Below are 26,994 nucleotides of genomic sequence, written 5' to 3'. Positions count from 1 at the left end.
CAGCTTGCTACGTTCCATCCAATGTAATATCTCTTAACATCTCTACTTATTCACGGATATAAGACAAAGGAGTGAAATCACCCTTCAATTGAAGAGACCCTTTTAAAGAGATAGCTTCTTGGATATTATCTTCACCACATCAAGCTATACAAAACCGTCTTTATGGCAGCCACTATGAAGACTCTTCGGGTATATAATCCTGATCGCTGGATCACTTCATACATGCTAGTTGTATCGACAAACCATCTTCAAGTTTCCTGCCTTGGCATTCATCGTAAACACACCACGCATATAATCATCACTCAATGTTACCAGTCTATGCCATCATAACTATCTAAGCCGGAAAGCCCAGCATTCGAATCACCTCAAGCCTCCATTCCGAACCAAAATGGGCAGCAAAAAGCGCGTCCCCCTCCCCAGCTCCCGACCAAACAAGCAACAGCCCACACCCCCCCACCCAGACACACCTTTCACCACCGGAAAGCCAGACGCAAAGCTAGCCCCGACGAAGCGCAAGAAGGGGCGAACCAAGGCCATCACAAGCTGCGAGCGATGCCGCCACGCGCACATCAAGTGTGTTTCGCGGGGTCTCGGAGAACCGTGTGAGAACTGTGCGAAGCGGTCGATTCAAACTTGCAGCTTTACGCAGCAACAGCAGGTGAAGGCGGTGGAGATGGGTGTTGCTGCGGCTGGTCTGGGAGTCGAGGGGATGGAGGGGAAGGAGGTGGTTACGCTTACACCCCCGCCGGAAGACCCGCAGCTACAGGTGCTCGCATCGTCTGTTTTGGCTTACATGGAACGGCAGTCCCCGTGAGGTGGCGGCCTCTTCGGTCTCTTCGGTGTAAATGATGGTAAACGATGATAAAGCCTCAATGCATGAGTCACTGGTGGAAAATTGGAGGCGTCTCTAGTCATTTGTGTGCCACTACATAAAAAGTCTAACACTTTAACTAATGAGGTCTATGGAATGTGGTGAGGGGACATGATTGAGATGGTTTTATTGAAATTGTCACCAATTGTTAGACTGGGATAATTTACTTGAATGCGATAAAAAAAATTAAATCTGATAGGTGTCTTGAATACATAATACAGAATACCGTAACGTGAACTTCAAGAAATAATCTGGACCCCTTAAAAAGGGGGGCATGAATTACGGCGGGATCCAAAATTCTTAGTGGGGAACCCGTCCGAAAGTGGATACATCTCGGGTGGTACACAAAGCCGATAATTTCGGCCGTTGCCATTTTTCAAGTGGTACACAATCGGGGCCAGTCCAGTCGCGGCCCGATTTGATTAAGTAGCAGGGGAAGTTGGTATCAATACAAATGTCCGAAAAGGAACCAAACAAAAATAGATACATGTTCAAGATTATGTCAGCCGACTCGCTGTTTTACAAACGAAGATAAGGTTATTGGCCCGAGTGGTGCAAGCTGTAGGGGATATGGCGTGCGAGAACACCAACACGGTTTTGTGTGGGAGAAGTGAGACAAGTAGGATTGCGCAACCTCCGGATTAAATGGTCAAGATACATAACAGTACCTACGTTTATTTTTTGTCAGCAGCCCAAAAGATGTCATATGGCTCTTCAGGCACGCGGATTCTAATGAATGCATAAGAATACGTCCTAGATAATGATGGACTTGCATATTAATCCAGGTTACTCCGAAAGACTCAAATTCACAGTAAACTTTGTAATTCTTGGCAAATCTATTCAATAGCAACCTACAGTAATACATCAACCCTTATCCAACGCTCCATGACCTTGACTTTTGTACAACATAAGAAAAGCATTCCAACTCCGTGAAATGGCCACGTCCCACGGCGAAGACACCCCCTTGCTCAGGGCGGCGGATACGCCGGACGGTGCATCCATCCGCTCGTCCTCCTCTCTTCTCAAGCCTTCCGCCGCCGACGACGAGATCGAAGATGGGCCCTCGACGCCGCCCGAGTTCGGAAACATCGAAGACAGCGTGCTGCCCGAAGAATCCGTGCTGGGCCGCAACATCGACTGGAAGAGCGCGTACATAATCGCGATATCCCGCGTCATCGGGAGCGGCATCTTCGCGGTCCCGGGCGTGATCCTGACCTCCGTCGGCAGCATCGGGCTCTCCCTCTCGGTGTGGATACTGGGTGCCGTGGTCGTGGCGTGCGGGCTTGCTGTGTCCCTGGAGTACGGGTACGTCTCTGAGAGATGCCTTGAAATCCTACCTACCTACTCTTTTAAAGAAAAAAAACTCCCAAAAAAAAGAAATAACCTCTTTTTACTCACACACTGTGAAGGTGCATGCTACCCCGTAGCGGAGGCGATAAAGTGTACCTCGAGTTCACCTACCCGCGGCCGCGGTTCTTCGCCTCGACCATGATCGCGGTGCAGGCCGTGCTCCTGGGCTTCACGGCGAGCAACTGCGTCATATTCAGCCAATACGTGCACTTTGTCTTCGACGCCGAGGCGCGGGACGCTTCGAAGAAGGCCCTGGCGGTTGCGCTCATCACCGTCGTCACCATTATCCACAGCGTCTGGTACAAGGCCGGCATACGCATCCAGAACTTCCTAGGCTGGATTAAAGTAGGCCTGGTGGTGTTCATGGTGTTTGCCGCCCTCTACGTCGTGATTTTCCGGCCTGAGCAGGAGGACTCGGAACACAAGCCAGTGGGAGTACAGTCCTGGGAGGGACTGTGGGAGGGAAGCGACTGGAATCTCGGCACGCTCGCAACTTCACTGTTCAAGGTGTTCTATTCCTACGCTGGGCTGTCGAACCTGAATAATGTGATGAACGAGGTGAAAGATCCCGTGAGAACGCTGAAGTCGGTTTCGCTTACCGCGTTGGTAACGGCGTGCTTTCTCTACCTGCTAGCTAATCTAGCTTATTTCGCGGTAGTCCCGATCGATGAGATTAAGCAGGGCGGACAACTTATCGCGGCCCTGTTCTTCGAGCGTGTCTTTGGTCCGAATGTTGGCAAGAGATTCTTGCCCCTTGCTGTTGCGCTCTCAGCCGCAGGCAACGTTATGGTGGTTACATTCTCAGTTGTAAGTTTACTCTCTCGTAGCGACGATGTGGCGCTATATCATTCACAAAAGTCAATGATAGAGAAAGCCCTAATAAATTTCTAGGCACGCCTTAATCAGGAAATCGCCCGCGCGGGATTCATGCCCTTTTCACGATATCTCTCATCCTCCAAACCGTTTAACGCACCTATGGGAGGACTCATTGTGCATTACATCCCCTCCGTGTTGGTCATCGTACTACCACCATCGAGCGAAGTTTACTCGTTTATATTAGAAGTAGAAGCCTACCCAGGGCAGGTATTTGCACTAGCTACGTCTATAGGGCTGATCTGGCTACGATACAAGCGGCCCGATCTCAAGAGACCGTTCAAAGCATGGCTGCCGGCGGTCATCTTTAGAACCATTCTATGCTTTTCCCTGCTTGCCGCTCCCTTCTTTCCACCAACTCACCCAAAGCCTGGTGGACTCTTTTATGCAACGTACGCCATTGTTGGCGTTGGGGTGTAAGTATAAATATTTCTTTGATGATATCCAGCACGCAATACGCATGAAAAAGGTCTAAGAGTATCTTCACATTTCTAATCCAGGAGGCTTACAAATTTGCAGACTTCTGTTCGGGGTGATATACTGGCTGGTATGGACAGTTCTGTTACCCCGATTCGGCCAATACAGGTTAGAAGAGAAGCAGGAAGTCCTTGATGACGGGACGGTTATTACCGTGTTAGCCCGCGTCCCTAAGGTTGAGTAGAGACTCTTGCGCCGATCCAAGTAGGCATGTAGGTAATCACACGGGGTTGCTAGAAGGCGCAATAACACTAGATAGATTATCTCTATTGTATCACTCAATATGCACCGTCAATTTCATATACGTAGGCAGCCATATATTAAATCGAACCACATGGCATTACAAATATGGGTTTCAGGAGCCACACGATGACAAATAGACCAAGGATTTCTAATCAGCCCTCGTTAAGGGGGACCTCGATTTGCATGATGCCACCATTTTTGGTCAGTCCTTAAGCGCAGGGCGTCCTATCCGACAGCTAGTAAGCTACTGTCGCAACCCTATGACGAAGATTGCGTGCTTGCGGGGGAGCTTGGAGTTTGTGGCTTATGGTCCAATTAGGGATGCCATTGATTGAATCGATATTGGTAATACCTGCCTCGTAGGTATATATAGGGTCGCATCCCGAAGCGAGACTTGGATTTGAAGATAGTCGCTATCAAGCTAACAAAGAACTACATATTAAGAAGACACCTCCAACTTTATCGACTAAAAACACTTATCATCACCTTTAGCAACTGCCACACCAGCACAATGGCATCCCCAGACGTCCAGCTCCCCAACACCGTCCCGGCCTTCATCGCGGGCAGTCTCTCGGCCGCATCCACGACCGCCTCGCCCCACGACGTCGACACGGTCCTGAACTACTACAAGGACAACGAGGACGGCTCGCCACCGGCGCCATCCTACGTGAACCGACCGGAGACCTACAAGCGTCCGGTCTCCCCGCACCCCGTGCACATCACGGACGTGACCGGCAGGGAGTCCGAGTACACGCTCGACAAGAACGGGTTCCAGTACCACCGGCACGTGTCGGAGGAGAAGGACTTCGTTGATGATGATCACATCAAGGCGGTGTACTACCCGGAGACCGAGCAGCTGCTCAAGGATGTGTAAGTTCTCCGTTCCTACCTACCTACCTACCTATATAGCCCACCTACTCACCACCCCCCCCAGCACCGGCGCCTCCAAAATCTTCATCTTCGACCACACCATCCGCCGACAACCCAAAGACACCCGCGCCTCCCCCACCACCACCGCCCCCCTCCGCGGGCCCGTCAACAGCGTGCACATCGACCAGACGTACAGCGCCGCGCTCTCGCGCGTGCCGTACCACCTGCCCGCCGAGGAGGCCTCCCTCCTCCTGCAGGGCCGCGTGCAGATAATCAACGTGTGGCGGCCGATCCGGCGGGTGCAGCGGGACCCGCTGGCCGTCGCCGAGGCGTCCTCGGTGTCCGAGGCCGAGCTGGTCGCCGTGCCGCTGATCTACCCCGCGCGCCGGGGCGAGACGTTCGCCGTCCGCCACGCCCCCGGCCACCGCTGGTTCTACAAGGCCGGGCTCGCGCCCGCGGAGGTCCTGCTCATCAAGTGCTTCGACTCGAAGACGGACGGGCGCGCGAGGAGGGTGCCGCATACGGCGTTCGTGGACCCCGGAGCGGGCGAGGAGGTCGAGCCGAGGGAGAGCATTGAGGTTAGGGCGTTGGTCTTCCATCCTGAGGATCGGGAGTAGGTACCTAGGTAGGCTAGCGATGGGGTGTTGAGTTTAGGGGAAGTACTTTGCGTCTCGATGGGTTGGTGGAAGGGGGGGTGGATGCGTCGGAAGTTTGTGTGTCGATATGGAGGAATAGAAGGGTAATAACAGATTGTCGCATTAGGAATTTTTGAGTAGGATATTGGTATCGGTGGTAGAAACCTTACGCAAACGTACACAAGTTCTTCTATCTTGCGGTCGTGTTGCCATGAAATTGGATTGGCGAATCGTAGAATTTGGTCGACTGTAGAGGGAGCTGCCATTGGCAGATACACGTCTAATCCATGCCCAGCCATACAATTTCTACCTAGGTACCTACGTATCAAAAGCGAAATCAAGCCAGCTAGAAAAAGTTCTCATTACTTATAATGTTGTCATATAATTCAATTCAAGTCATGCCCCATCTGCAAAGATATCTGCCTCGAACGCCACCCAAATGCTAATGTAATTTATACACCCCTTTTCTCTCCCACCCTTCCACCCTTCCCTCCCCCCCCCCATTCACAACCCTCCCAAACCATCACCCCAAACCATCACCCCAATCCAACCCCCTAAACCCATCCTCCACACTCCACGCCCTGCCCTTCTCCCTCTCATTCAAAAACTCGCACGCTCTCCCCACAACCAGCAATCCCGGCGGCCTACTCCCTTCCTGCTCGACAGCCTCGACGACATGCGCGAGCGTCGTGCGGATGACGCGCTGATCGGGGCAGCTGGCGCGCTCGACGACGGCGCAGGGGGTGGTGAGGGGCCATAGCTTGCGGCGTGGTTGTGGTTGTTCTTCTCTCGACCCTTCTTCGGGTTTAGGGATCTCTGTATCCAAGGACGTAGTCAACTCCCCCACCAGCCCCTCCACGCGATGCAGCGCCATCAGGAACACCACCGTCCGACTCGCCACGAACTCCGGCGGCGCCGGCGGCTTCCCCTTCTTCCCGGTCCCCGTACATATAAGCACCTGGTCCGCGACGTCGCGCTGGGTCGGCGGTATCGCCGCGAACAGCGGGGCCGAAAGCGCAGACGTGACGCCCGGCAGCACCACGACCTTATCGCCGAGGCCGTGCTGCCGGAAATACGCGACTTCTTCGCCGCCGCGCCCGTAGATGTACGGGTCGCCCTGCTTGAGGCGCAGGACGGTTTTGCCCTCGCGCACGGCGGCGATGGCCATTTCCTGCAGCTCGTTCTGCGCGGCGTCCGCGTTGCCGGGGAACTTGCGAGCGATGTGGACGGGCGTGCGGCGGGGGATGAGGTCCAGGACGCCGGCAGGCACTAGCTTGTCAGCGAGCACGAGATCGGCGGTTTGGATGGCCTTGTGGGTTGTGCGCGTGAGCAGGTCGGGGTGTCCTGGGCCGGAGCCAGCGAGGATGATGCGGCCGCGGTCAATGGGGTTAGAATTAGACGTGGAGTTACCGATGGACTCGGCAGGTCCCATGTCCTCGTATGATTTCAGGATAGAAGAGACGTCGTCGTCAGTGATGGCGGCGAGACGCTTCAGCGGCCAGTACTCGCATATCTGGCTAAGCCAACGCATGCGTCTGTTCTTCGCCGCATCTAAGTCTGCTTCCGTAACCAACTTATTAAAGCTTGCTGATTGGTCTATCGAGTCGTCGACATCGTCGCCGTCGGCCAATGCCATATGAAGTAGGTGATCCTCCTCTTGTATCCTCCGCCGCACTTCGCCCAGTCGCAAACAAGCAGCGCCCAGGTTCGGCGGCAGGGAAGCGGCAACCTCGCGGCGTATCCTAGACGCCAATTTGCATCCGCGGCCGTTCGTGGTTATGCCGATTTGTAGCGGGCCATCGACGTGTGTGGATAGGAGGGAGAAAGTGCATAGCTGGGGCGCATCGACGACGTTTACGGGTATCCGATTACGCCTACACAGCGTCGATATATGCGCGCCTACAACTAACAATCAGCAACCAACCAAAAAGAAATTTCGTAAATTTAGCAATTGCCACAGGATCGGTCATACTTAATGGCTCTCTCGGTCCAGAAGTCACAAACACAGCGTCAACCACATGGCCAACATCTTCCCTCCCAAGCGTAAAGACATGCTCGTCGCGGAAGACCTCCTTTATCCATTTCACTTCCCCATCATCCACGCGCTTCTGTAGCGCATAGTGTAGCTCTGCCGTTTCCGGCGCAAGCAAGATCGGCAATGCGCCCGCGCCCAAGGACTGTCCGCATCTCGCCGCAGCAAGGGGATTCGATCCGATGACCAGGTGAATATGGGATCGGGCATCGGTAGCCGTCAGCATGGATATATGGGATGCCATTGTCTAAGCCGGGAATTTAACCATCAAAGGTGTCAGAATATTATATTCGTGAACCTTTCCAGGTTATGTGCACATGTAAGAGAACTAGTATGGTAATGTTCCAGTTTCAAAGAAAGAAAAAAAGAAAGAAGGAAAAGTATCGAGAATAAAATAGAATAGAATAATACATTTCCCACCTCTCCCCCAGGAACTATCTAACCTACATGTTTTTACATCGGTATAAATCTAGTCCAAGCCATCTGATGTCGCCATCTGTGCGGCGGGAAAGAATTCTTTAAAAAAAATTATAAAATCTTTAGAAGATCTGGACCGATTCCCGCCTGTCATAGTTCCATAGTAAGTTTACGGCTTCTCCTACGAAACTTTTAGCGGGGTTTGGAGGGGCACCCAACTGACGCAATTGCACTTAAAGTTGCTATCCAGCCAATCATATGCCACCAATTAGGTTATCATTCTAATGGCCGCAGACCGACTTCCGCGGCCCCTGATAGGAGATGTACAAACTACATGCAAATAGTACTACCTAGTAGTATTACATGTACATAGGGGTAGGTAATGCATGCCTACATACAAATCCATGGATTTCCTCGGCGATTTCATACATTTTGTATTTCCAGTTTCATGATTAAGCAGCGCGTAATACCATAGGTAACACTCACTGGAACCCATCCTCCTTGAGCTCCTCCAACAAGTCCTGAATCTGCTTTTTCTTGTTTCCCTTCGTCCTCCTCTCGATCGGGGGACGCTTCCCGGCCTTTTCTCTAGCACTAATGATGCCGCTAGAATTGGCATTCAAGTTAATCACTCTCGGTTTGTTTCCCTCCAATGCTGCGCGAGCTCGCACGCCGCCATCGTTGGGTACCGGGCCGCCGCGTCCAAGTCGAGGTTCTCGCTTCGTTCTGGTCTTGGCTCCCAACGCCCACAGGTCGCCCCACTGCGTCTTGCGTGCGTCGTGGTACGCTTTCCTGCTGAAACTCTTCGGAACAACCCATCTTTCAATGTGGCCGTTTGGCGTGCAAAGGTCAAGTGTTACGTGGCCATGTCGCTTTAGCGGAGGGAGAATGTTTCGAGGAAGGGAAAAGGGGTTTGGTTCTTCTGTATCATGTTCGTACCCTTCAAAGGCCCTCAGGGTTTCAGTGCCTTGCTTCTCAGGGACAGGAACCGGCTCCATGCCTGGTAGTTTTCCACGCTGAATAGCCACAAAACTAAAGTTGATGTCTTCATGATTGCGGTGACTATACCCGAGAACTTGCTGTAAGAATGGTGGTCGAATAAAGCGCTGGCTGAAATGGCAGAAGTCCTTTCGCCCAGCAGTGAGCCCCGGTGTCAGATACATGGGGCATTCCTTATGATTAGTGCAAGGAGCAATGATCATGCCTGGCTCGCGAACCCTTCGCTCTTCGGGTTCGATTGCTTCAGGCTGGGGATCTGACCTAGGAGAAACAATGAAATCGTTGAGGAATCGAGAACGGGCATCGGCTACTGCTTCGAAGCCTCGTGGATGACCCTTTTCCATGACGATGAGAACACCACCCTCCGGCGACAACATCTCCCACAGGTTATCAATCATATTCTTACGCTGGTACCCTTCTTTCAGGGGCATCAATAAATGAGAGGCAATGATGACGTCAAATGTCTTCTTGGGCTGTTGTTGTTCGCCAGCGTTCAACATTTCGGGGTGCTCGCCTAGATGCAAATAATCTGGTAGTCGTGGAAGGAAAGTAGTGTTGTGCAGAAATCGTGATATCCGCTGGCGTAGCTGATTGGATCCAACTACAACCGTCTTCTTTCCAGGAGGCTCATGCATGGGCCTCTTACCTCCTTCGGACATGAGTTCCCATTCAGCCTGTAGGACTTGTTGCCAGGCTGCCAGACCAGCTCCACCGGCACCAACGTCAAGTACCCGAGGTCCCTCACCATTTCCTCTGGAGATGAGCTTGGAAACCCACTCGGAGCCTAGACGTTTCCGGGTCTCGACTAGTATGCTCATCACTGAAGCATACATCCCCGGGAGATTGGTCGCGATGTAGGCATCAGCATCAATCTCACTTAGCTTATGATGACCTGCCTGTATCGCTACAGCTTGCTGTGGGGGTTTCCTCCTGGGTGGCAAAGTGGCGACCGAGTTTGGTAATCCAACACCCCCAAACACCTTCTCAGCAGCTTCCTTGACATGTTTGATATCGGTTCGGTTTAGCAGTTGACCGATTGGGTTGACGAATTCTGCTTTGGGAAGATGAACGGTACTGGGGTTTGTTCGCCATTGACCTAACTTTGTATGTGGGTGAACCCTGGTATCTGTAGGTTGAAATGTCGCATCTGGCTCTCCCTCATCTTCCTCCTCGTATTCGTCCTCTTCTTCGTCCTCTTCTTGTTCCCGTTCACGTTCCTCTTCCTCTTCCTCCGCCGCCTCCGCCTCCGCCGCTGCCTTTTCTTCGGCCGCTTGCAAGGAAGCCCTTTCGAAATCTTTCTGAAGTTTTAGCAGAGCGTTATATTCTCTTTCGTTTTTGGCGACGGCATTGATATAGTACAACCCAGCCTCCGATGGTAGATCATCTGCTGGTACTTCGTTTGGTAGTTTCTCTGATGGTATGTCCTGTGATAGCAATTCCCCAAATTCCTCGGCTATTTCCTCAGATGGGGTAATCACCCATCGCGTTTCCCCTGGTGGTATTTCCTGGAATGCCTCTTCATCTGCCGCAAGAGTATTTGGAGGTTCTTCTGGACTAGCGAGCGGGGTATCAGGCTCAACTGTTTCGAACACTCGTCCCTCCCGCTCCGTATTTTCGTCAAGCTGTTCTAAAAATGCCTTTTCTCTCATAATATGCTCCATTCGTTTCTCCAAAAACTCCGGAGTCAAGTCCTCAGAGTCGTCTGGCCCAAGTATGAATTCGGCCGTGGGCATCCCTACATCTTCAGGCTGAGTCTCGCGCAGAGGCGCGCCATACAACCGTTCGTATACCTTGTATTCCTCCTCATTTAGATAGCCCTTGGGTAATGTGTCGCCAAATGTGTGTTTCGCTTGGCGCACGGTGATTTCAATCTCACTAGGTTTTGATGATGCATTGTTTTCAGGTGGTGAGGTATTCTCAGATGGCGAGGTATTCTCAGATGGTGAGGCATTCTCAGGTGGTTGTGAGGTTTGAAGTTTGCGCTTCGTCGTGGAGAAGAGTCGGGCATGACCCCTCCGGCCATATGAAAAAGTTCTGCTATTCGACGATGTGGCGTGGGATAGGCTTCGCGGGGCATCAAGACGCAGATTTGCAAAGCTATTGTCGAATAGAGTAAGAAGCCGAAGCCTGCATTGGGGACATGACCCCTGAGCTCTCGCCGCAGATAACATGATTTTTTTTGGTGATTTGTTATTTACTCCTCCAAGTCAAGCATAAGGAATCAGAGACAGAAGGAAAGGAGGAAAAATAGTTTATGTCATGGAAGTAATTGGAGGCAATGGCGGGCAAGTATCGATTTCATGAGGCCGTTGAACTTTTTTTGCGTACCCAGTAAAGATCAGACGTTTTAGCGCATGTTTTCACACGCTAATCGATGCACCCTAGAGAGCTTCGTCCACTAAAATGACAGCTATTGTAATTGATTTAGGTTACCTAACTCCATCATCCATGGCGAACACATTTAGCTAATGCACTCCCCTCTTGATACATGTAGCCTGTAGGTACCTACCTAGAGGCTACCTAGTAGTAGGAAGTCCATGTACCTACTTAATCTGCATGTATCCTACTAACAAGAATCATGCATGTAGTAATGCCACTATCGTGCATGCTCTAGGTAGGCACCTACAATTCACACCCACAAAGCTCTTGATTCCTAGTAGGCATTTCCGATATCATATGAAACCCTGCAATCTTGCTCCATCACTACCCAAATCTACCTACTAAGATCTGCCAGCGTCTTAACCCCCCCAGGCCTCGCCGCCCCGCCTTGTCCGCCGACTTTCTGGCCCTTAAGTTGTATCGGCGCCGACGGGTCTCGCGGCCTGTGGACGTTGAACGAGGACGATTCGGCTGCTTTGTAGGGATCGAACTGTTTCTTGTCAGCACCAGACTTCTCTTCGCGGGAGCTCGCACAGAAGCAGAAGCACAACCAGGCTGTGGTTTATTATTATTATATAAAGGAAGACACGGATGTTGGCTTACCGAGAATAATGAAGCAAAGTACAAGCCGAAGAACGTCAAGATGGCGTTGAAGATATGAAACGGGCTGAACTTCCACGGCCTGCCTCCGAGAGTCTGGCCGCCACTGCGTCTTCCCGGTGTCCCCGATGACGCCGCCGGGCCTCCCAACGTCCGTCCGGGGGTCTTGAACGATGCGCCCGCCGCAGTGTTACCAGCGAGCTTAACCGCCTTCTCGACAGCGGCGGTCAAAGCGGGCGGGTTCGCGCCCTGGATGGTATCGATGACGGCGCCGTTCTTGAAGACGAGGAAGGTGGGCATGGCGCGCACGCCGTGGGCCTGGGCGATGGGCTGCTGGTTGTCGACGTTGACCTTGCAGAAGGTGATCCGGCCGGGCTTCGAGTACTTGGTCGAGAGGGAATCGAACGTCGGCGCGATCATCTTGCAGGGGCCGCACCAGTCGGCGTAGACTAGAAGATTGGCACATTGGTAAGCAAGTCGATTGCGAAGATATGTATGGCGCGAAACAAGCAAGCCGCTGTGGATGCGACGGACGGGCAAGCACTTACAGTCAGTGACCACTATGGTCGAAGACCCCAGGATGCGTTGCCATTCATTTGACGAGCTAATGTTGACCGTCATTTTCGCTATTCTACTTCTTTCGTCGTTTGGTAGGTAGGTGTTTCGTTGAGGTGTCCAATGATGATAGTCCTTTGTGCTGTAGAAATCAAATGCAACTTATAGAATCGCCGATTAACGGTTGTAGGTATTGTTACATAGATGCGCAGCCTATGACGATCGCCGATAGAAAGCTGTCCAGATCTTTAATAGGATGATGTACCTGCACTCCAGACTCTAGAAGTACCTCGGTATTATTCTCATTTATAATCATGCTGAGCCACTAACCATGATCAGCCACATCTTATGAGCCTCCACAATCGCATATTACATAATCAAGGTAGGTAGTACATGGGTTAGCCCCTTAATCCAAGATACACAATGCTTGGTTACCCCTGACTTTCACATCATCTCAAATCTGAGGTGGTCACTGACATAACACTACCTATGTACACTAAGAGGCAGTTTAAGAAAGTTACCGATCAGGGCCTAAATAGACATGGAGTGCTAAGGTGGCTCACTCTCATCTGGGCGCACACCACTATACCGGGCCGCATAAGAGTCAATAGACAGCCAACACCTAGCTATCTTTGGTATTCTAGGTACCTAGGTAAGAATTTATCTATCATCATATCGTTAAATGTGTAGTTTCATCAGATATACATGAGAAAGAATCGATTCCACGTAAATCATAACAGCCAGCTAGCGTATAGATCTCAAGGGGCAAATCGTACCCACCCTCATCCTCATCCTCATTCCCTACTCGGCGATCTCACTCCTCGTCAAAAGGCGAAACCCCCATCCTCTCTCTCGAAACCGCCATAAACTCCAGCAAGCTCTCCACCGCCGGCTCCCACAAGCCCTGCGAGACTTGCACCGCAATAACCTTAAATGTCATTGCCTCGTGCTCTAACCCCCAGTACGTCTTCCTCTCCGCCACCTCGCGGAGTGCCTCGCAAGCTTTTTCGCTCGCCACCGCCATATCTTCGTTGCTATTATCATTAATGTTACTACTATTCTGAATATCGCGAACGATATCATCCAACCTAGCTATTTCCGCCATGATCGCGCGGTCCCTGATCTCCCTAACCAGGACCTCAAACGTCGTGATCTCGTTGGGCGAAGGCTTCCTGTCCTTGACGATGTTGGTGCGGTCCCCAATGGCGTGGATGCAGTGTCTTAGCTGACCGATGGGGGTGAGGCCGTTGTGGGCCGAGGCCCTGATGTCCGGGTCGCTGAGCTGCGCCGCGCGGAGGATGTTCATCAGCTCGATGTTTCCGTTGCGCGCGATCGCGTGGAGGATGTTGAGGTCGCGGATGTTCAGCACGTCGCAGCGCGCGCCCGCCGCGAGGTACAGCCGCACGACGGGGGCATTCGTCTCCCAAAGTGCGTCGAGCAGCGGAGTGTTGTCAAACTGGTTCCGGGCCTCGAGCATGGACTTACCGCCGGCTTTCATGAGAAGTTCAAAGGATTTTTCGGCGGCGCGCGGGCCGCTCTTGAAGCCGGCTAGGTGGTGGAAGGACGAGGACCCGTGGACATCGACGTTGGAAATCGAGGCGCCCCGCATTAATAACAGCTCTATAATACTCCCGTCCGCGGTGATATTTCGGGACCTCAACGCTTTATCTAGTGCAGTCTGGCCATATCGACTGCGCTGATTGATGTCGCTCCCTGCGTCTAGAAGACAGGTGGCGAACTGGACTTGCCCTCGTGACGCGGCTAGATGCAAAGGGGTGTCACCTTGCAAATCCGTGGCGTGGACATCTGCCTGGCGAAGGAGAAGATAAGTGAGCGCATCAAAGTTATCGTAAAGACAAGCAAGGTGCAGTGGCGTGAATCCGGTTTCGTCGAGGTCGTTGGTAGTTGAGGCATGTGTCTCCATATCACTATCAAGGTTGCCATGGCTGCGTATTGCCTCGTGCAGTGTAAAGGGCGAGGTTTCGACATTTTCATCAAGCAGTTCGATAACTCGGTTGAAGGTATAAACTTCTAAACCGAGCATCTTATCTCGGCCTTCGTAGAGTTTGGTTCGTGCTTGCATCACAGCATTACTACATCATTAGCTTTCACCCTTGCCCGAAAAGAAGTAAAGGGGTAAAAAGTGACTACGCGAACTACGCAGATGTCTCACCTAGCAGCAGATGTGTCTTTCAGGATGTGCGGGTAGCGATTTACAAGAAACAATATATTTGAATACTCATTGTGTGTCATAGCGTACTACATCAGGTAGCAACGTTAGCCATCGTAAACACAGTACGATATTTCTTCTGATCTTGTTACTTACCTCCATAATAGAGCCTCCTTGTGGGTCAGCATCCGTAGGCGTATATCCATGAGAGGCAATGAACCACTGAACATCCTCGACCACGGGGGACCGCAATACCTGCCAGATTCGATCTGTCATACTCAGCACTGCTGGGAGACGCAGGGATGTTGCTATTCCAGACAGCCCATCTAGGGAGGCTTTGAAGTGTATAGCTCTGTTCAGTAGCCATGATGGAAATTGATAGTCCATTCGGACTACTGCGCGCGGTGGCCCACAGCTGCAGCGGCGACATGGAAACATCCATCGGGCGATTTCTGAATATGACACAGATAGTCTCCCAGGAATGAGACTGAAATTTATCGACCGCTTATTCACAGATCCAGGCAAGTGACAGTTGCAGGTACAGGGTCTAATATATTGCCTGCCATCCCGCTGAAATGGCGGACTGCAGTACTGTGATGGTGGTGTGAGCTGTGTAAGTCCAGATGATGTTGAAGCGATGTCCTGCTCCTCCGGGACTCGGCAGTCGACGTCAACAACAGTGTCGCCCTCGTTCTTACCAGGAAGAAGTTGATCCTTGGTGATAAGAGCATGGATCTCGATTAGGATTTTGCTCTGAGAACTACATCATAATTAGTTACAGATGCTACGATGAATGACTATGATAATGGAATCACTGAATCGTGCGATCCATGAAGAGTCTTGTTGCGGCGTCTAAATGCCCTTGGATCCTCTTCACTTCTTCACATAGACCAATCACCTTATGCCGCTTCCATGGCCACTTTGTGCGGAATGATTTGTGTGGTGTTGGATCGTCAGCCAGGACCTGGCAATCTCGAGCTAGCACGTGGAGTTGTTCGAGCAATCGTTCCAGTTGGATTCTTAGGATTTTCATGTAATAAGGCTCCTCCTGCCCGAGAACTATGGGAGGATTTTGGGGTGAAGACAATCGTAGATTCTCCTTTGCATGATTGTATCGCTCGACGAGGAACGTAAGCTTTTTGTTTGAGAGTTCTTAAGCACTGCATCTCGTGAAAGTGTTGTGGACAGGAAGTGTACCTCAAGTAGTAAGTCTTGTAGCTCGTCTCTTGCGTTCGTCACGCTCTTCACTGCAGTTATAATCTTCGGAATTGCACCAAGTGCTTGTCCAATAGCGATGAAACTTGCGATGCCACCAACGACTTCCATTATAACGGTGTTAAAATATGTAAAAAGCAGAATAGCACAGCGACTGACTGCGGATGTCGTAGAACATGTTGTGAAAAGTGAGGTAGAAAAACATCGAAGTTGTAGTCAAATATACCTATCCCGCTACTAGGAGTGTACAGCCTCGTTGATGTAGGTCCAGGTAATATTATGATAATGAAAACCGTACCCAGAAGGAATATGCAATGCGACCCTTAGCGTCTCAGTGACGCCCGGCGAGACTGAATGACATGCGCATACCGTATACGAACTTAATATAACTCTCTCAAAGCTGACGTTGCATAGGAATAGAGCCTACCAATAAGGTCCGCCTCACCCAAAAGGACATACTACCTGCATAGTGCCTAGGGAGTCTGGACCAGTACTTCAAGGCTTGTTATGTGTTCTCCAATTTTTCCCTCCGTCTACCCACCCCCCTATTCAGAATTTCAGAGAGATGACTAGCCTCATTTCTGCTTGCCCAGGAGTATACTTATACTCATTGCTAAAGTAAGCTTCACTTTTGGTATGATAACTATATGACATAGGTATGTGGTTGGTCAGTACTTATAGTCAATAGACATGACAGAGTGGGTGGTGTATATAGAGAAGCGGGAACATATGGAGTTGTAGGTAGTTATTAGATATGTAAAATATACTGGAAAGAGAACGTCGAGAAGAATGCAGGGGCAGAGACACAAGCAGGGTTAATGTTTACCCCGCCTTTTCTATTTAGAAGGCGGTGAATAAAAGCGGTGAAAGTACTGCCGGTACTATCTTTTCAATGTCTACAACTTGGAACCTTGTAACCTAGTCAAATACTAGCACTAAAATTTTATTTTGCAGTTACCATTTCATATCCATACCCCTTAACTTTCATACAATGGCATACTACGAACAAGATAGACAGAAAGTCAGTTTGATACAAGAATCTCTAATATATAGCCAAACCCCGAATTCTAACAGTGATACAGAAACGTCGTCTTACACAGGACGGCGACTATGTCGACACGTCAAAGCCCAGTGCCTTCTTCCAGCCGGCTGGAGGTCGGGACTGGACCGTCTCAGTAGCTATTCCGGGGAGTGTACTCTCAACGTTAGTAATGCTTTATATTTGAGACGCTTGAAAACATTAGGTGCTAAACAGTATACAGATGTCGACGTGATGATCAGCGGACCAACATTGTCTCGCACATAGCGCGTGCTCTTGCTGTCTTTAGCATAGATGAAGTTGTCATTTTCGACGATTCCCCTCCAGAGTCACGTGCGAGGAACGTTGACCCCGCCAGTTACACGGGGGACATTGACCCATGTGGTTATCTTGATCACTTACTACAGTATCTAGAGATGCCTCCGTTCATGCGCAGAACGTTGCTACCATTACACCCAAATCTCAAAGCCGCCGGTCTTATGGCCAGTTTAGATATGCCTTCTCATCCACATCAAACTGACTGGTTACCATACTGCGAAGGTGTGACAACTTCGGGGAAACCGAGAGGTGGAAAGGGCACGCTTGTCGACGTCGGCAGGAAGGAACCAGTCACTATTAGTGACGAAGTACCGCCCAAGACCCGAATCACTCTCCAGATCGATGAGAATGATCCCTACCTGGCAGAAGCAGTAGACCCTAGCGTGCCACGCATTGACGGCGGTTATTATTGGGGTTATACTACGAGACGCTGCAATTCTCTAGCTACCGTCTTCGAGGAATGCAGTTATGAGGGTGGATATGACCTGAGCATCGGCACATCAGAACGCGGCGTTTCTATACCTGAGGCATTTCCGGAAAGAAAAAATAAGGAGCCCGCAGTTTTCAATCACCTTCTCATTGTCTTTGGTGGTCCTCGAGGTCTCGAGAATGCGGCAGAAAATGACCCACAATTGAACGGTATGGGAATTGTAAAGAGAAGAACGAAAGAGCTATTTGATCACTGGATCAATATCTTGCCAGGGCAAGGTAGCAGGACAATCAGGACGGACGAGGCATTGTTCATCGGACTAGCAGGTTTGAGGAGATTATGGGATGGGAAATGATCATCTGGCCGAAGGGGGGGGGACATACATTCACTGAAAAACACCGTATTTTGCAGGCAAGCAATCGATACCCCTCCCAAGATTGGGTTTTGACGTTGATAATACGTTGCACAGGGCAGTAGGAAGATTATGTACATCATGTAGCCAATGGGCATCAATATTGACCTTGACGTCAGCTAAATACACTACAGCCTCTTTTATTTTTACTTATTTACGCGGCCCGATGGATGTCAAGTCAATAGCATCGGCTCCTAATTCCCATCCCTTTCCTCTAAACTGCTTAGGCCAGATCCCGTTCCGACCAGGGGCCAGAATTCCATTAGGATCCAAAGCATCCTTGAGCGTCTCGTTGAAGGTCATCAGAGCCGAGTTATTCCAATTATATGTGCTAGCCACCTGATCCGCAAACAACAGATGGGTGCGGTATTCTCCAAATCCTAGGGCAGCGCACTCCGTTATCATTTCTCTCATAAGCTTGATAGCTCTCACCTTCGCCTCGGGGTCGGCTCTGTCATAGATGATATTCGTGATGTAGTGGATCTCTCTACCCGCGACACATAGCGTGGGGAAGAGATTGAATCCATAGCGCTTATGCGCCGCGGCAACGATCTCATGAACCTTGCGGGCATCCTTTCCTCGCGTCGGCGCAATGGGTGAGAAGAATAAATGCGCCCCGTTTGGTTCCCAATTAAGCCAGTCGAGATCGCGCAGTACAGGCACGCCGCTGCAGACCAGTGCTCGGTCGCTGAGATAATGATCAGGTGGCAAGTCTGAGGGCAAGAAGAACTTCGCTCCTGGAATCTGGAAGAACGCAGCTTTGATGACATCGAGCTGCGCCTTGATGGACTCGGGTGGCCCATACTGGCATCCGTAAAATATCCAGGTGCAGTCGCCCAGAGGTAGCTTGGATGCCGCAGCACTGATCTCCTCTTGCGTCAAAGGGCCCGGTCCGTCATGAAGATCTGCTCTTCGATGTCCTGCTACGCCCAGTTCCTGGATAACTTGTCGTAGTTGAGGCACATTTCCTAAGACGCGGCTTTGCGCCAGTGGACGGATGAGGTCTACAATCTGTTCAAAATCCTCGTCCTTTGGAAATGTGAAGCAGTAGGACTGGTGCTCAGTCGCCGGCATTAGTTGGAACCCCATCTTTGTGACGATGCCGAAGTTGCTCTGCGAGAAGATTCCGTCGATGGATGGCCCGAAGGCGTGTTGAAAAGACTGCCAAGTCGGGTTGTCTGCTCCGTTGGGGCCGGGCATGGCACCCATACCAGTACGCAATACCTCGCCGTTAGGCAAGACCACTTCCATGCCACAGTGATTTGCGAAGTGGTCACCATACGGCGTGTATCCAACTCCGCGGTCGATCGCATTGCCGAGCACACTGCCGCCACCCAAGTCTGGGGTATCAACCCAGAGGGGGAGTTTCCGGTTCTGGATTTCTTCGTAAAGTTTGTAGTACGTCACGCCAGGTTCGACAACACAGGAAGCGTTTTCAGCATCAATGTTAACGATCTCATGCATCCGTCTACCGAGGTCAATAACGGCAGCCCCGGGCACTCGTGGTGCTGCACCACCGTATCCTAGATTTCTGCCGATGGAGATGGGGTAGACTGGGATTCCAAACTTGTTCGCCCAACGTACGGTGCTTTGGACCTCCTCGGTCGATCCAGGATAGATGGTTGCACTGCTGACGAGCTCTTCCTGGTCTGTGATATGGAAAGCATCGTGAGTGTTTGGGTGTTCCATATACCACCCATCGACCAATGGCTGGTCATTGACTTCGACATTTTCAGCTCCAAGTGCTCCTTTCAGCTCCTTGACGGCTTCCTCGAATTTCTCCAAGGACACGCCTGGCGGGAGCCGGACCGAACGCTTCCTCGGCTGAGCCGTCGGGAGCGTGCGGTTCTCCAATACACGAGATTTTGCCGCGGCGGCTATCTCGCCTAATCGCGCTGGTGTACCGCTATGCCTCTCCTGGAGAGTTGGGACTATAACTGAAGCTGCTTGTGTCGTCATGATGTCTAGGTACCAATGGCTATGCTATGTTTTAATGTTCTCAGATGTCGTAAAAAGGGGTGAGGAGTGAGGAGTAAGAAGTAAAAGTAAAGACGCTTCGTTTATACACGATTCGGTAACCCCCATCTCCCCCAGGTCAGCGAACCCCATCTTTCTTACTCGGCGCTTCTCCGCGTCTTACTAGTAAGCCTGCAGTATAAGCTTACCCATTCCAACTCGGTTCGAGGTGATGATATAGGCGGGGTTGATGTTGGGGAAGCCTCGGCAGATGTGTTCGTCAGTTCAGTTCAGAAGAGCCGCAACCGCATTTGGTTTACCCAACCTTGACTTGGCGTGACCGGTGTGTGCATTAAATAACGTGGGTTGGTCCCCGCTGAGAACGTGACGATCTCCAACTTTCTATCAAGTTTAGACCGAAGTACGTAGTATTATCTACCCCCGCTAACCCGCCCACCATGACAACCAACGGCGTCGAAAAGGAGCCTATCAAAGGTGAGTAAGATCTAACTTCTCCTCCTCTTTCTTTGGATCAAGCTTTTACGCCAATAATTCATTACTAAACTCTTTTACATCCAAGTCATCATCATCGGCGCTGGCCTTGGCGGCTGTGCTTGTGCTCTTGCTCTCAAGCATCATGGCCATGATGTCGTCGTTCTGGAAAGACTAAAAAGATTCCGACGGCTAGGCGATTCGCTGGGCCTCGGCGAGAATGCACTCAAGCTGCTTGAGCGCTGGGGTGGCAAGTCACTCTACCAACGCCTGACCAGCATCGGCAACCAGGCCCCGAACATGCAGATCCGTCGCTGGCACGATGGCAAGATACTAGCCCAGCAGCCGCTGATGGACATGGCGGGCTACATTGGCCACCGAGGAGATTACCACGAAGCTTTCATACAAGCCGTCAAGGACGCGGGTATAGAAATTCGTATGGGTTGCGAGGTCGTCGCATACGATGAATCGAAGCCGAGCGTCATCTTTGCGGACGGGACGGAGGAGACGGCGGATATCGTGGTGGGTGCCGACGGCATCAAGTCGCGCGCACGAGAACTCGTCCTCGGCTTTGAGGATGCGCCGAAGAGCAGTGGGTACTCTTGCTATAGAGCGTATTTCCCCGGCAAGTATCTACAAGACGAGCCTCTGTGCCGCGAGTTTACGGGCCATGATTGTGTCAATATTTGGTATGTCGATTATTACCAAAGCTTTTTTTTGTGATGCCAGAGTTGATATTGATGACGATAACTTAGGATTGGCGCAGATACACACCTAATCCAGAACACCCTCCGCAACGGCGACGAGTTCAACTGGATCGTCACACGCAAGTTATCGCACGAAGCCGACATGGTGATCAAGGAGTCGTGGTACCAAGAGGGGAACATGGAAGAGGTTAAGAAATCGGTAGAAGGCCTCGATCCGAGAATTCGCGTCGTCGTCGAAAAGACCGAAGCCTGTCTGGACTGGAAGATCTGCTACAGAGACCCGCTTCCTACCTGGGTGTCCAAGAGCCACAAATTAGCACTGCTAGGTGACAGCTGCCATCCGCATCTGCCAACGAGCGCCCAGGGGGCGAGTCAGGCGACGGAGAGTGCGGGTGTGCTCGGAGTCTGTCTTAAGCTGGCTGGGAAAGATAATATTCCCTTGGCGGTAAGGACCTCTCCCCTTTTAATCCAGTTACCCAATTACCCTTCCATAGGTACCTTGCAAGCAATCTAACAATACATGCTTTCCCCAGACAAGATGCTACGAGAAGTTGAGGTTCAACCGAACCAGAGCTAGTCAGACAAACGGGGAGGATCTTAGGGACCGCTGGCACAACGCGCTTAAGAATGTAGACGAGGGTGTCGAGATCGACCCCGAATCCGTCAAGATGCGGAACAGGTGGTTGTATGCCTTCGATGCGGAGGCGGATGCTGTAGAACGCTGGGAGGAGGTCTCGACGCTTGTTAAGGAGGAGTTGAGGACGGGGAAGATTACGCCGTTGTGTTGAGTTGGCGTCTGCGTGATTGATGTCGCTATTGACATCTAGTAATACATATTACAGTATATAGAGAGATATGCAACATCCGTGTGATGAGATATGCGGAAATTCTTGTTGGCCAGTAATGGTAGGTATCGGTATAATGCAATCACGAATGTGACATATCATTTACTTACGCCAAATATATATCCCCGCACACCCTCATTTTCTATAGGTACATATGTAGGTCACGAAATTCGGCTCGTGGCGTTTCTGGCGGACGCCTGCATACCTACCTAGATAAGACTTGTTAACGAAACCGAACCGACTTAAACGAAGCTGAACCTTCCATCATGGATACAAAAAGGAATGTGTGAAATGGAAATGGAACGGAAAACCCTCTTTCCTTCAAGATGTCACACAACTTATCCGGCTACACGATGCTACCAACCCAAAACACCATAGTAGAAAGAGCTCTACCCGAAGCCGACGGGCCTGGAGACAACTCGGAGAATGCAGAACAACAACAACAACCCCGCGATGCCCACCACCACCACCATCACTATCACCATCTCCTCAACAAGAAACCCCCCTCCCTATCCCGCGCCTCCTACCCCGGCGCCCTCCTCTTCAACACATCCGCCTTCCTCCTCCCCGCCCTCTACAGCACCCTCTCCAAGCTCTGGGTCGCCGCCATCGACCCCTCCCTGGTCGTCACCACCGACAGCTACACGTACATCAGCACCTTCGCCGAGGTGCTGAACGAGGGGCTCCCGCGCGCCGCCTGGCTCGTCATCGGCGACGCGTCCTCGCGGCCCCTCGCCGAGCGCCTGCGGCTCGCGCACACGCTCATCCTGTGCCAGGCCCTCCTGGGCCTCGCCATGAGCGTCGTCTTCGCCGGCGCCGCGGAGCGGTTCGCCGACAGCTTTGTCCCCGCCGAGGTCCGCGCCGCGAGCCTGACGTACGTGCGTCTGAGCGCGTTCGCGGCGCTCAGCTCGGCGGTCGAGACGGCGGTCGCGCTCGCGACGCGCGCCCTCGACCGCCCGGATGTGCCGCTCGTCGTCAGCTCCGTCAAGTTCGGGGCCAACATTGTCCTGGATCTGCTGCTGATATCGAAGTTCCACGTGGGCGCGTTCGCGCCGACGGTCAATGCGCAGGCGGCCGTGCAGCTGGCTTGTAACCTGGTTGCTGCGTTTGCCGGGCTGGCGTACTTTCTGTGGAGGGTGAGCTTTCGGGCGCTGCGGGAACAGCGGCAAAGTCTGCCGGCGGTTGGCGATGGCGAAGACACCTCCGCAAGCACGGCCCCGAGCCTCCAAGCCCTCCGCACCCTCGCGCGACCGGGCTCTCTGACCTTCCTCGAGTCGCTCGTGCGCAACGCGCTGTACCTCTGGCTCGTCACCACCATCGTGTCGCTGGGCTCGACGTACGCGACCGCGTGGGGCATCTTCAACACGATCCGCTGGGGCTTGGTCATGGTGCCGGTGCAGGCGCTCGAGGCGACGGCGCTGGCTTTTGTCGGACATCGGTGGGGGGAGTGGTTGGCGGCGGCGGCGGGGGATGCGCCAGGACAACACCAACAAGAGGAACACTCAGCCACAGAAACAGACCGACAAGAACAAGGAGAACAGCAACAACAGCCGCGCCCCGGCCCCACAGACCTCCGAACTATCACCCACATCGTCACGCCCGCGCTCTACTCCCTCGCCCTCGCCCTCGCCCTCGAAGTCCCCCTCTGCATCTTCCTCTCCTACTTCGGCGCCTACCCCTTCGCCCTGTACCTGTCCTCCTCGCCCCCCGTCGCAGCCATCACCGCGCACATGTGGCGCACGATCGACTGGTGCTACGTCTTCTACGCGGCGTCGACCCAGCTGGCGACGATTCTCTTGGCGACGCGGCCGAGGTGGTACCTGGCGCAGAGTCTCGTGAGCAATCTGCTGTGGGTGCTGCCGTGGGCGGTGGTGTGCCAGGCTGTGCGGCTGGATGTGGAGGATGCGTGGATGTATCATGGACTGGTGTTTGGAGGGAGCTTGGTGTTTAGTTTTGTGGATGTGGTGGTTGTGGATGCGGGGTGGGTGTGGTGGCTGTGGAAGGGGAGGATGAAAGTTTGACATGTGCGTGCTTGGTGTTCTGATTTTGGTGTTTTTATTCGACTACAACATAATATATAGATACCTACCTAACCAGGTAGGTGGGTAAGTATGAAGTAAGTATGAAGCGCGAAGAAATGTTCCGTCGATCACTCGAGACAGGTCAGAATGCAAGCCGTGATCATTTGTGTCTATATCACTCAATACCCCAGAACCACAGCCCCCATCCACGTCGCCGCCCAGCTAAACATCAGCACATCCAGCACATCCAGCAACCTCGCCGTCCTCCTCCTCGCCTCCTCATACTCGCCCATCTCCGGCAGCTTCCCCACCGTCATCCACCCCTCGGAAATTTTCTTGTCGCCCCAAAACGCAGTCATGTGTCCCCTCGCGAAGAACAGGCCCACTACCATGCCAACCTGGATCCCGTAGCGCACTATAATGCCGTAACCGCTGCCTTGATAAGCGAGGAGCAGCGAGGAGAGGAGGGAGGAGAGGAGGGAGGCGGCGCCGGAGGTCTGGGTCGCGTAGGTTTTGGACCGCTGGTGCTCGGCGGTGCTGGAGACGGAGGCGAGCTTCGAGGACGCCGACTCGTATTTGTGCAGGTTTGTGATGGCGAGGTAGGATTGGACGCCGCCGTAAAGGGCTAGGGCGGCTTGGGCGAGATGGAGGAGGGGGAGGAGCATTTTTTGTAGGTTATTTGGTTTGGTTTTATTGTGCTCTAACGTTGATGTGTAGATTTGATGTCGTGAAATTCCAGGTATGGAAATGCTGATGTCCAAGATGAGTGTGCCTAGTACCCGATATTGTTGGTTGTTGCACGGAGACTTACAACTTGACATGTCGATGACGGCTTCTAGGTATTCTTCGATTTATATGACGTAGGTTTGACACGCCCCCCCACCAAATGAAGTAAGTCGAATCGGCGATTTGAAGCTGAAATTCACCTAACACTAGTTCATTTACCCCTTTTCCCTTTTCCCTTATACTTGAGGCCATTCGCGATTACAAGATTTCACTTCAATTTTACCCATTTAATACTAAAACAAAAGTGTATTCATCAAGATAGGTGACTATCATCACGCAAATATACCCACGCCCTGAGAATCCCCCTTTTTCATATCTAGGTGATCAAGCGTCACTCCATCTTCAACTTATTTCCATACCTAATTATCAACACAACTAGCCTTTGGATTTCAAAGTTCGTCGTCGCTAGAATATAATAGACTGACTAAATAAAAACGAGAGTAAATCACATTGTAACCCTATTTAGCGCCTGTATATAAAATAAGCCATGCCCTCATAGCATTCCAGTGTATACCCCTCATATCGCTGTGAGCTTTTCCCATTTTATTCAAACGTGACAAGAACATCTTCAAGTTTCGCAGAAATAGCCACATCGTGGCTGTGCGATCTCTTCACGAGGTCTCATTCATCCGATGCCCTGCAGTTCTAGTTCGCGAACAGCTTAAACACAACGTGGCGCATGCCACGAAGTTATTCATACCTATGTACCTGCTCATCTAACCCTCACTTCCCCCAAACCAAACACACAAACGCCAAGAATAGCCAACAACAGACAGCTCACCACCCCCCACCCACAATGTCCGCGCCAGCGCCTACCCGGATAGCCAAAGTGCTCTCAACCGAGCTGCTCGTAACGTTGTCCCCAGCTATGTAACCTACCTACCGTAAGTAGAATCGCTAAAGGGCATCATTTCACCAGGAAAACAAAGATGCGAAATGGATCAACCTCGTAAAGTTAGTACCTAGCGTCTACTTGCCAGCGCATCGCATCGCATCCCATTTCCCATGATATGATTAGCAACTCACTCACGCGCAAACCCCACAACCACAGAATCACCTACGAAGACGAACTCGGCCGCCCCCGCACCTGGGAAGCGATGCAGCGGCCGACGCGCCCGCGCACCAGCACCGTCGACGCCGTGCAGATGATCGCCGTGCAGCAGCAGCAGACCCCCAACTCGCAGCAGCTACTCCTCCTTCTCGAGAAGCAGTTCCGCGCGCCCGCGGGGAAAATCGTGGTGGAGTTCCCGGCGGGCCTGGTGGACGAGGGCGAGAGCCCCGAGGAGGCGGCGCTGCGGGAGCTGAGGGAGGAGACGGGGTATGTGGGGGAGGTTGTGCCGGACCATGGAGGAGGAGGGGGGAGGCCGAGGCTTTGGAGTGGTGCGTTTTATGAATTATCTGCAATACTACCTACCTACCTACCTGGTGCATAGGCGGCATTGTGCTAACTAATGGTTTACCTGCTTACCTACGTAGCCCCGGCATCGTCGAGGTAATTATTCCTTCCTTCCCACAAGCTTTAACGCGCCAGGGAAATTTACGTATCGTATTATACTAATCCCCAACGTAGTTCGAGCACCTACCTCATCCACATCAAAATCGACCCATCACGGGAAGAGAACCGGTGCCCGAAGCCGCAGCTCGAGGAAGGCGAGTTCATCGAGTGTTTCTGGGTGCCGCTGCAGGACCTCTACAGCGAGTGCAGGAAGCTGGAGGCTCAGGGGTTTGCCATCGATGGTAAGGTTGGCGTGTTGGCGGAGGGTCTGGAGATGGCTAAGATTTGGCCAGTGTGATGGATGGTGGGTTGCTTAGGGGGAGGGGATGTCGTTTGTATTGATGTGAGCGTGAAGGTCTACGGGATAAAACGACTGTGAAATAGAGGTTTGAAGAATATAGCGAAACGGCGTGTCTAGAAATCATGCTACCAAGTAGATGAGTTTAGAGACAAAGAGAATGCAAAGGAAGTTTAGAATCGATTTTCAATATGAGGAGACGAGGCGCATAGTAGACTGCAATCCTCTCAGCTTGGCTCGATAGCACCTGCATAGGAAATGATTTATGAGTTCAATGCTATAATTAACTGAGACTGCTATCCAATGTAAAAAGAGAAAAAAAGGATGAACTATTTATTTCCAGAACAAAAATAAAGCATATGCTTCTTTCCAAGTAAAGAGTTAAGTAAGGAGACAAAAAAATGACCACCCTGGGGCTCGAACCCAGAATCTCCTGATTGCTTGTCAAGCGTGTTTTACCACACCCGATCGTAGTCAGACGCCTTACCATTGGGCCAAGCGGCCGTTAT

At 51.9% G+C, this 26,994-nt stretch overlaps 12 protein-coding genes and 1 non-coding gene across 13 annotated transcripts; 6 read left to right on the top strand and 7 right to left on the bottom strand.

Annotated features, from left to right (window-relative positions):
* The first annotated feature begins 1,305 nt into the window (after positions 1-1,305).
* Positions 1,306-3,922, top strand: GGS25DRAFT_399607 (amino acid transporter). Its single transcript, XM_049258408.1, has 4 exons — positions 1,306-2,176; positions 2,281-3,028; positions 3,113-3,510; positions 3,614-3,922. Exons 1-4 carry the CDS (start codon positions 1,806-1,808, stop codon positions 3,753-3,755), a joined length of 1,659 nt encoding a protein of 552 aa, XP_049113607.1. The 5' UTR covers positions 1,306-1,805; the 3' UTR covers positions 3,756-3,922.
* Positions 3,923-3,979: 57 nt separating this feature from the next.
* On the top strand, positions 3,980-5,831 carry GGS25DRAFT_533705 (uncharacterized protein). The gene is made up of 2 exons (XM_049265702.1): positions 3,980-4,684; positions 4,749-5,831. Exons 1-2 carry the CDS (start codon positions 4,326-4,328, stop codon positions 5,299-5,301), a joined length of 912 nt encoding a protein of 303 aa, XP_049113606.1. The 5' UTR covers positions 3,980-4,325; the 3' UTR covers positions 5,302-5,831.
* Positions 5,832-5,834: 3 nt separating this feature from the next.
* On the bottom strand, positions 5,835-7,941 carry GGS25DRAFT_502118 (uroporphyrin-III C-methyltransferase). Its single transcript, XM_049261997.1, has 2 exons — positions 7,292-7,941; positions 5,835-7,218 (listed from the first exon to the last, which is right to left on the bottom strand). The coding sequence occupies exons 1-2, from the start codon at positions 7,593-7,595 to the stop codon at positions 5,843-5,845; spliced, it is 1,680 nt and encodes a 559-aa protein (XP_049113605.1). The 5' UTR covers positions 7,596-7,941; the 3' UTR covers positions 5,835-5,842.
* Positions 7,942-8,022: 81 nt separating this feature from the next.
* Positions 8,023-11,068, bottom strand: GGS25DRAFT_502117 (Rsm22-domain-containing protein). The gene has a single exon (XM_049261996.1). The coding sequence runs from the start codon at positions 10,936-10,938 to the stop codon at positions 8,251-8,253; it is 2,688 nt and encodes an 895-aa protein (XP_049113604.1). The 5' UTR covers positions 10,939-11,068; the 3' UTR covers positions 8,023-8,250.
* Positions 11,069-12,628, bottom strand: GGS25DRAFT_502115 (thioredoxin). Its single transcript, XM_049261995.1, has 3 exons — positions 12,295-12,628; positions 11,750-12,195; positions 11,069-11,636 (listed from the first exon to the last, which is right to left on the bottom strand). The coding sequence occupies exons 1-3, from the start codon at positions 12,365-12,367 to the stop codon at positions 11,481-11,483; spliced, it is 675 nt and encodes a 224-aa protein (XP_049113603.1). The 5' UTR covers positions 12,368-12,628; the 3' UTR covers positions 11,069-11,480.
* A 270-nt stretch (positions 12,629-12,898) lies between these two features.
* On the bottom strand, positions 12,899-16,465 carry GGS25DRAFT_502110 (ankyrin repeat-containing domain protein). Its single transcript, XM_049261994.1, has 5 exons — positions 15,669-16,465; positions 15,287-15,606; positions 14,628-15,231; positions 14,475-14,560; positions 12,899-14,394 (listed from the first exon to the last, which is right to left on the bottom strand). The coding sequence occupies exons 1-5, from the start codon at positions 15,795-15,797 to the stop codon at positions 13,116-13,118; spliced, it is 2,418 nt and encodes an 805-aa protein (XP_049113602.1). The 5' UTR covers positions 15,798-16,465; the 3' UTR covers positions 12,899-13,115.
* A 212-nt stretch (positions 16,466-16,677) lies between these two features.
* On the top strand, positions 16,678-17,828 carry GGS25DRAFT_524308 (DUF171-domain-containing protein; the record flags this gene model as incomplete). Its single annotated transcript, XM_049264577.1, has 3 exons — positions 16,678-16,707; positions 16,769-16,890; positions 16,949-17,828. 3 exons carry the CDS (start codon positions 16,678-16,680, stop codon positions 17,826-17,828), a joined length of 1,032 nt encoding a protein of 343 aa, XP_049113601.1.
* Positions 17,829-17,931: 103 nt separating this feature from the next.
* On the bottom strand, positions 17,932-20,238 carry GGS25DRAFT_399125 (vanillyl alcohol oxidase). Its single transcript, XM_049258406.1, has one exon. The coding sequence runs from the start codon at positions 19,842-19,844 to the stop codon at positions 18,036-18,038; it is 1,809 nt and encodes a 602-aa protein (XP_049113600.1). The 5' UTR covers positions 19,845-20,238; the 3' UTR covers positions 17,932-18,035.
* Positions 20,239-20,299: 61 nt separating this feature from the next.
* Positions 20,300-21,950, top strand: GGS25DRAFT_533701 (putative monooxygenase; the record flags this gene model as incomplete). The annotated part of the gene is made up of 4 exons (XM_049265701.1): positions 20,300-20,336; positions 20,422-21,022; positions 21,089-21,485; positions 21,574-21,950. 4 exons carry the CDS (start codon positions 20,300-20,302, stop codon positions 21,826-21,828), a joined length of 1,290 nt encoding a protein of 429 aa, XP_049113599.1. The 3' UTR covers positions 21,829-21,950.
* Positions 21,951-23,996, top strand: GGS25DRAFT_398948 (uncharacterized protein). Its single transcript, XM_049258404.1, has one exon. The coding sequence runs from the start codon at positions 22,212-22,214 to the stop codon at positions 23,904-23,906; it is 1,695 nt and encodes a 564-aa protein (XP_049113598.1). The 5' UTR covers positions 21,951-22,211; the 3' UTR covers positions 23,907-23,996.
* An 89-nt stretch (positions 23,997-24,085) lies between these two features.
* Positions 24,086-24,571, bottom strand: GGS25DRAFT_524304 (uncharacterized protein; the record flags this gene model as incomplete). Its single annotated transcript, XM_049264576.1, has 1 exon — positions 24,086-24,571. One exon carries the CDS (start codon positions 24,569-24,571, stop codon positions 24,086-24,088), a length of 486 nt encoding a protein of 161 aa, XP_049113597.1.
* Positions 24,572-25,201: 630 nt separating this feature from the next.
* Positions 25,202-26,558, top strand: GGS25DRAFT_399064 (NUDIX domain-containing protein). The gene is made up of 3 exons (XM_049258405.1): positions 25,202-26,072; positions 26,169-26,184; positions 26,263-26,558. Exons 1-3 carry the CDS (start codon positions 25,703-25,705, stop codon positions 26,483-26,485), a joined length of 609 nt encoding a protein of 202 aa, XP_049113596.1. The 5' UTR covers positions 25,202-25,702; the 3' UTR covers positions 26,486-26,558.
* A 329-nt stretch (positions 26,559-26,887) lies between these two features.
* On the bottom strand, positions 26,888-26,989 carry GGS25DRAFT_t83. The gene has a single exon. It is a non-coding gene; the product is annotated as a tRNA-Arg (tRNA).
* Positions 26,990-26,994: the final 5 nt, after the last annotated feature.

The sequence above is a fragment of the Hypoxylon fragiforme genome (genome assembly GCF_022984875.1).
Source record: "Hypoxylon fragiforme strain CBS 206.31 chromosome Unknown GGS25scaffold_8, whole genome shotgun sequence".
Taxonomy (NCBI): domain Eukaryota; kingdom Fungi; phylum Ascomycota; class Sordariomycetes; order Xylariales; family Hypoxylaceae; genus Hypoxylon; species Hypoxylon fragiforme.
The sequence above is the reverse complement of the archived record's forward strand: the minus strand, read 5'-3'. Positions and strand labels throughout refer to the sequence as shown.